The 8,282-nt window shown below is 47.8% G+C and overlaps 1 protein-coding gene across 1 annotated transcript in view; it reads right to left on the bottom strand.

Moving 5' to 3' along the window:
- Positions 1-8,282, bottom strand: part of LOC112069146 (supervillin-like) — a 108,749-nt gene that overhangs the window by 83,828 nt on the left and 16,639 nt on the right. Inside the window, 4 exon segments of the mRNA XM_070438429.1 lie at positions 155-196; positions 1,124-1,161; positions 1,638-1,817; positions 2,314-3,414. Coding sequence (XP_070294530.1) covers positions 155-196; positions 1,124-1,161; positions 1,638-1,817; positions 2,314-3,414 — 1,361 coding nt within the window.

The following is an 8,282-nucleotide window of genomic DNA, read 5'->3' as shown; positions in this document are numbered from 1 at the left end:
TGTCGTGGAAACTGTCCCTAAATGTAGACAACTACACACAAGGCAGATACTGTACCTAAATGTAGACAACTCCACACAAGGCAGATACTGTACCCTAAATGTAGGACAACTACACACACAGGCAGATACTGTACCCTAAATGTAGCAACTACACACAAAATCTCTCTTGCTCTCTCATCAAGCTTGTCTTCGTCAGCTGTGAAAAAGGAACGGCAGAAAATTGATGTCAATGTCAGATCACAACATACACCACGTTTCCATCCAACCATGAATTAATTACCTGACGCATGAAAAAAAAAAAATCATGATGGGCAGATGGAAACATGAAATGCCGGMACAATTTCATAAAAAAGCCGTCAGACAATTTGTTTGTTGGTAAAAATAATTATGCGAGAAATGGCAGTTGAAGAATCTTTATGGGCAAATATTGATATAATAACCATCATATCAAAGGGAATTTTGAGTCACGCAATTATGTTGTGTGGTCCGCCGACTAGGACTCAGGAAAGCCTGCAGTTTATTAGGCTACAGATTAAATAAATGATGAACTTCACAGGGTGGTGAACGAGCACGGTGCTCCTTTCCAATAAATATCGAGGGTCTTATTCTGGTGACATGATGATCGATGCGTGACTGCTGTTTGACAAATACAAATAATAAAATCGCTCTTATCTATAATAATCTCAGTCTAGGTAGCCTACCCGCACTGTAATTGCCAGCTGTTGGCTAGAGCAGTTTGATGGAAACACATCTCTGGTGGGAAAATGCGCATATTGTTTTTTGCAGAATTTAGAACATTTGCATGAAAATCRGTCACAAATTGGTTGGAGAAGAGTATAACGTTTTGGAATATTGCTAGGATGCCAACACTCTCACGAGTTCGATCCTCCATAGCTGTGTACCTKATMTCCCTCTTTCAGGGAACAGTAGTTATATTCATAACTTTGTGAAGTGTTTGTGTCTGTATTTCCCTGACTGACAAAGTCAATTCATCTAGGCAAGTTTAGCTATCGTTCACCTCAACCATTGTGCTGTTAGATGGGGAGGCAACTAATTATTTATTTATTTTTTAGTTAAGAGTGTTATTGGTAACTAAATGAAGCAAATCTCCATGGATACTTGCCTTCTGGGTTCTGTAGCTCTGTTGGAGTCAGATGAGACCTGAGGGACAACAAAGACAAAATTCAATAGTGGTCTTTTGCTATAAGGCACAGTTCAAATTACCAACAAGAGAACAAACAATCCAAGTTGAGAGCTTAAAAATCCATCTAACCTCCAGCATGTATCACACCCACTGGTGATCCTACCATATGTCTTATGTGGATATTATCCAGTCACTCAGGGCCTTCAATACCCATTAGATTCCAGCCATCCAGCCCTTCTGCTGAGGTGATGGGCTGCGTCCTAATACTCTCACCAATCAGACTCCAGCCACTCTGGGCTGTGTCCTAATACTCTCACCTATCAGACTTCATCCACTCTGGGCTGTGTCCTAATACTCTCACCTATCAGACTCCAGCCACTCTGGGCTGTGTCCTAATACTCTCACCTATCAGACTCCAGCCACTCTGGGCTGTGTCCTAATACTCTCACCTATCAGACTCCAGCCACTCTGGGCTGGGTCCTAATACTCTCACCTATCAGACTCCAGCCACTCTGCAGAGGTGATGGGTTGGGTGCTAAACCTCTCAGAGGACTTGCGGTTGTCTCCTGGGGTGATGTAGCGCCGCGGCCTCCTTGCCGCACCACGCTCGCGATCAGCGCTCCCAGCAGCCGGATCTACTTCCATAGCAGTTAGCTCTACTTTAGTCAGCTCCCTTTTAGGGTCGTGATTAGGGATGGATATAGCGACGACGGCAACATAAAAGGAGAATAATATTGAGAGAACAAATGGCAAGGGCAGTTCGATATTGATGATGCTTTTAGTACGTCTTCCACAGCAATCTAGGTTAGAGCACGATCACACCCCAAAAATATTATCGGTCCCAAAAATCTGAGAATTTGTCAGCAGCCCAATTGTGTATGAACCCTCACACAGCACAACATGCAGCAACAAACCACTCATGTTTGCCCAACAGGCTGACAGAATGTCCAAGCAGGTGGCTAAACAAACAGTAAGTTACACCTCAAACAGGCCTAGATCTCTTGATATCACGTTTGACTATGCAATACACTGCCCTAAAATGCACACAAGCTCAAACACCTCAAGCCTCATAATAGGAGGATGGTCTACATTAGTGTTAGGTAATTAACCACATCAAACAGATTAAAGAGTCAGTAGCTAGCCAGTGGTAGCCATGCTGTTCCACCTACAGCTCTGGCTTCCTGTTGGCGTTCTCCAGGTACGAGTGTCGGAGCTGGGCCACAGAGACCCTGGTGTCCAGGGCTCCCACCTCCACGTTGGGCAGCACCCACATCGCCACCCCTCCCTCCCTGGCCAGCTGGGCTGCTGTCCTCTCCATGCTCCTGTAGGCAGCCGGGCGCTGGCTCACGCCGATGTCGGACATGGAGCGTGTGCGGACCTTGGGCTTGGGGGGCCTGCGCGGCTCAGCTGGCTCCATGCTACTGGGTTTGGCCTGGGGGAGGGAGGCGCCACTCTGGAGGTAGACGGCCGAGTCACTGCCTCTATGTTGCCCAGGCTGACTCTGGCTCTGCTGGCGGAGGGGCTGCTGTCTGGACTGGGCGTGGGAAGAGATCTCCATGGGCCTGGCTGGACCTGTCTCCACTGTGTCCTGGATGTGGCTGGACCAGTGCTGCGGTTGCTGCTGGACCCTGTCCTGAGGCCTAGTCTCCCACTCTTTTGAGTCCTCCCGACTGGTTCTCCCCCCTCCGATGCCATAACTCTCCCACTCCATGCCGGTTGAGGTGGCAGAGTCGTCCTGGCGGCTACCTGGGACCAGCTGGGGCTCCCCTCTGTGGGGGTCGTCCACGCTCTTTTCCCTGCGGCGGATCTCCGAGGGCAGCACGGCCTTCCTGCTCTTTAGCAGACCCTCAGTGAGTACCTCTTCTCTCAGCGCCTGCCTGCCCTCCCTGTGGGTCTCCCTCTGGGTCGTGTAGATGTGGTCGGCACTGACCTTCCTCCTCGGGGGCACCACCTCCACCACCGGGGGGCCCATGGGGGTTTGCTGGTGGGTACTGTGGTGGCCCAAGGCAGGGCCTGATGTGTGGGTGTGTGGTACTGAGGCGTGGCGGTCTGGGATGTGGACGTAGGCAGGCTGGAAGGGCTGAGAGGGGGCAGTCTTTTGATAGGTGACAGGATCAGAGCTGTGACCGCGCTGGGACAGGTGGTGAGCTGTGGTGGTGTGAGCCCGATCACGCTGTCTGTTCACTCGGGCCTCTGGAGCCAGAACCCGCTCTGCTGGGACCATTTGGACCCCACTGTCATCTTTTGACATTCTCTCTCTTACTCTGGTTCTTAAAAGGGGGAAGGATGGATGAACTAACTTCAGATCTCAAAGGCTATTAAATAGACACCCAAATAAACTATAGTAAGTGCCCTTGTTGTTCCAAATGTCACCTTATTCACTTCATAGTGCCCCATGGGCCCTGGACAAAAGTAGTGCATTATATAGGGAATAGGGTTCGATTTGGGATGCACTATGTCAACTATAAAAGTGATCAAATGAAGTGATTATTAATTTAAGAATTACATTAATCTAGGGTCAACAAACAGGGATATATATATATAGATAAATATATATATATATATAGATATATATATATATATATATATATATATATATATATAGATAGACAGCAGTAGATTGTTATGGGACAAACAACATCCATCTGACTGACAGAAGGGTTTCACAAGTTCAGAAAGTGACATCACGCTCCATGTTGTAGTTCAATACTAACCCTTGCTGCGTCATCTCTAGCTCACTCTAATTTCTCTTGGCCAAAGTATGAGCAAGCCTAAACTATTTTTATCTGTGACCCCCTTGCTCCCAGCAGCCAAAGGTCATGTTAAGCTGTGTCCCAAATGGCACCCTATATAGTGCAATACATTAGACCAGGGCGCTGGTCGCACCAAATAGGGAATYGGATGCCATTTGGTATTTATCCTTAATCTCCTTGTACACCACTAAGCCAACCCTAATTGACGGGCTGCTGCGTCATTTGACATGGAAGGAGTTTAAACAGTATACACGCTACACAGAGACAGCACATCTCCATTTTGACCTAACACTTAACCTAGCGTTACTGGGAAGACGAGTCCACACATACAGTAGCCTGCATGCCGGTCTGACAGTTCTATTATGCCAACCATCCTCGTCCCTCACGGCCATCTGTAAAATGGTATAGAATCAGTTTGATGCCCTCTGAWGACGCTTGGACCTTCTCTTGATGTTTTCAGTGGTATTGTTAACAAACAACCCCCCCATAAAGAAAATGAGAATTAAAAACAGGTTCAACCCCTGGTTCGACTGTGATCTTGCAGAGTTACTCCACCTCAAGAATGGCATTTGGCGAAAGACTCGGCACACGCATACTCAAGATGACTGGCTCTCGTTCTGGCAAATGAGAAATAAGTGCACTCAGGCTAGTCATAAGTCCACACATACAGCAGCCTGCATGGGGGTTTGACAGTTCTATTATGCCAGCCATCCTTGTCCCTCACTGTCATGTTTGGCTTGACAAACAATAACAGCGATGGAGTTGGCAAGAGCACAAACAGATGTAGGATCAGGCTATCATACATAAGCTGCACAAATCCTATGTTGGTTTGAAGTGATAGCCACTTATACATCCGGAAGGCCAAAGTTAGTTACTTTAAGGAGGGTCTAACCCCAAGAAGTTCTGGGAAATGGTTAAAGACCTGAAGAATAAACCCTCCTCCTCAAAGCTGCCCATGTCCCTTAAAGTTGATGATGTGGCAGTTACTGACAAGAAGCACATGGCTGAGCTCCTTAATCACCACTTCATTAAGTCAGGATTACTATTTGACTCAGACATGCCTCCTTGCCCGTCCAACATTTCCTCATCTCCCAAATCAAATKAAAGTTTATTTGTCACATGCGCCGAATACAACAGGTGTACACCTTATAGTGAAATACTTACTAACAGTGCAAAAAAGGTATTAGGTGAACAATAGGTAAGTAAAGAAATAAAAACTGTAAAAAAGACAGTGAAAAATAACAGTAGCGAGGCTATATACAGTAGCATGGCTATAACAGTAGCGAGGCTATATACAGGCACCGGTTAGTCAGGCTGATTGAGGTAGTATGTACATGTAGATATGGTTAAAGTGACTACGCAGATATGATAAACAGAGTAGCAGCAGCGTAAAAGAGGGGTTGGGGGGGGCACACAATGCAAATAGTCCGGGTAGCCATTTGATTACCTGTTCAGGAGTCTTATGGCTTGGGGATAAAAACTGTTGAGAAGCCTTTTTGTCCTAGACTTGGCACTCCGGTACCGCTTGCCATGCGGTAGTAGAGAGAACAGTCTATGACTGGGGTGGCTGGGGTCTGACAATTTTTTGGCCTTCCTCTGACACCGCCTTGTATAGAGGTCCTGGATGGCAGGCAGCTTAGCCCCAGTGATGTACTGGGCCGTACGCACTACCCTCTGTAGTGCCTTGCGGTCGGACGCCGAGCAATTGCCGTACCAGGCATTGATGCAACCAGTCAGGATGCTCTCGATGTTGCAGCTGTAGAACTTTTGAGGATCTGAGGACCCATTCCAAATCTTTKGTTTCCTGAGGGGGAATAGGCTTTGTCGTTCCCTCTTCACGACTGTCTTGGACCATTCTAGTTTGTTGGTGAAGTGGACACCAAGGAACTTGAATCTCTCAACCTGCTCCACTACAACCCCGTCGATGAGAATGGGGGCATGCTCGGTCCTCCTTTTCCRGTAGTCCACAATCATCTCCTTAGTCTTGGCTACATTGAGGGATAGGTTGTTATTCTGMCACCACCCGGCCAGGTCTCTGACCTCCTCCCTATAGGCTGTCTCGTCGTTGTCGGTGATCAGGCCTACCACTGTTGTGTCGTCTGCAAACTTAATGATAATGTTGGAGTCGTGCCTGGCCATGCAGTCGTGGGTAAACAAGGAATACAGGAGGGGACTGAGCACGCACCCCTGAGGGGCTCCTGTGTTGAGGATCAGCGTGGAAGATATTTTGCTACCTAGCCTTACCCCTTGGGGGCGGCCCGTCAGGAAGTCCAGGATCCAGTTGCAGAGGGTGTTTCGTCCCAGGATCCTTAGTAAAGCGTTGAGCTTTGAGGGTACTATGGTGTTGAACGCTGAGCTATAGTCAATGAATAGCACTCTCACATAGGTGTTCCTTTTGTCCAGGTGGGAYAGGGCAGTGTGGAATGCAATAGAGATTGCATCATCTGTGGATCTGTTTGGGCAGTATGCAAATTGGAGTGGGTCTGGTGTTTCTGGGATAACGGTGTTGATGTGAGCCATTACCAGCCTTTCAAAGCACTTCATGGCTACGGAAGTGAGTGCTACGGGTCTGAAGTCACTGAGCCAGGTTCCATTCGTGTTCTTGGGCAGAGGGACAATGGCGGTCTGCTTGAAACATGTTGGTATTACAGACTCAATCAGGGACATGTAGAAAATGTCAGTGAAGACACCTGCCAGTTGGTCAGCACATGCCCGGAGCACACGTCCTGGTAATCCATCTGGCCTGCAGCTTTGTGAATGTTGACCTGTTTAAAGGTCTTACTCACGTCGGCTACGGAGAACCTGATCACACAGTCGCCCGGAACAGCTGATGCTCTCAAGCATGCCTCAGTATTTTTTGCCTCGACGCGAGCATAGAAGTGATTAGCTCGTCTGGTAGGCTCGGGTCACTGGGCAGCTCGCGGCTTTGCTTCCCTTTGTAGTCTGTAATACACTGCTCAAAAAAATAAAGGGAACACTTAAACAACACAATGTAACTCCAAGTCAATCACACTTCTGTGAAATCAAACTGTCCACTTAGGAAGCAACACTGATTGACAATACATTTCAAATGCTGTTGTGCAAATGGAATAGACAAAAGGTGGAAATTATAGGCAATTAGCAAGACACCCGCAATAAAGGAGTGGTTCTGCAGGTGGTGACCACAGACCACTTCTCAGTTCCTATGCTTCCTGGCTGATGTTTTGGTCACTTTTGAATGCTGGCGGTGCTTTCACTCTAGTGGTAGCATGAGACAGAGTCTACAACCCACACAAGTGGCTCAGGTAGTGCAGCTCATCCAGGATGGGACATCAATGCGAGCTGTGGCAAGAAGGTTTGCTGTGTCATTCAGCGTAGTGTCCAGAGCATGGAGGCGCTACCAGGAGACAGGCCAGTACATCAGGAGACGTGGAGGAGGCCGTAGGAGGGCAACAACCCAGCAGCAGGACCGCTACCTCSGCCTTTYTGCAAGGAGGAGCACTGCCAGAGCCCTGCAAAATGACCTCCAGCAGGRCACAAATGTGCATGTGTCTGCTCAAACAGTCAGAAACCGACTCCATGAGGGTGGTATGAGGGCCTGACGTGCTAAAGGTGCTAAAGGAGCTCCTGAAACTTGACCGCAAAAAAACATCTGGTTCAGATTGTTTAGACCCTTTCTTCTTTAAGGTTGCTGAACCTTAAGTTAAATCTAGACTTAGTTTCCTCTATCGTAATCACTCCTCTTTCACCCCAGCTGCCAAACTAACCCTGATTCAGATGGCCATCCTACTCATGCTAGATTACGGAGACAAATATTTACACATTAAGTTCACTGAAAATAAACGCAGTTGACAGTGAGAGGACGTTTATTTTTTTGTGTAGTGACGTGAGGAATAAATATACAGTGAATAACGAAAACAATAAGTAAAAATAACATGGCTATATACAGAGAGTACCAGTACAGAGTTCGATGTGCAGGGGTATGAGGTAATTGATGTAGCTACTGTATGTAGATATACTGCAGGTAGGGGTAAAGTGTCTATGCGTGTGTTTGGGTGCCAGTGTGTGTGCAAGAGAGTCAGTACAAGAGTTAGTGCAAAAAAGGGTCAATGCAGGTAGTCTGGGTAGCCAGATGATTAGCGATTTGGCAGTCTTGTTTGGCAGTCTTATGGCTTGGGGGTAGAATCTGTTCAGGGTCCTGTTGATTCCAGACTTGGTGCACTGGTCCCGCTTGCCGTGCGGTAGCAGAGAGCACAGTCTATGACTAGGGTGGCTGAGTCTGACCATTTTTTGGGCCTTCCTCTGACACTGCCTGGTATAGAGGTCCTGGATGGCAGGGAGCTCGGCCCCAGTGATGTACTGGGCTGTACTGCCCACCCTCTGTGGCGCCTTGCGGTCGGGTGCCT

The sequence above is a fragment of the Salvelinus sp. IW2-2015 genome, unplaced genomic scaffold (assembly GCF_002910315.2).
Source record: "Salvelinus sp. IW2-2015 unplaced genomic scaffold, ASM291031v2 Un_scaffold917, whole genome shotgun sequence".
NCBI lineage: Eukaryota > Metazoa > Chordata > Actinopteri > Salmoniformes > Salmonidae > Salvelinus > Salvelinus sp. IW2-2015.
This window is presented reverse-complemented; position numbering and strand designations above follow the sequence as displayed.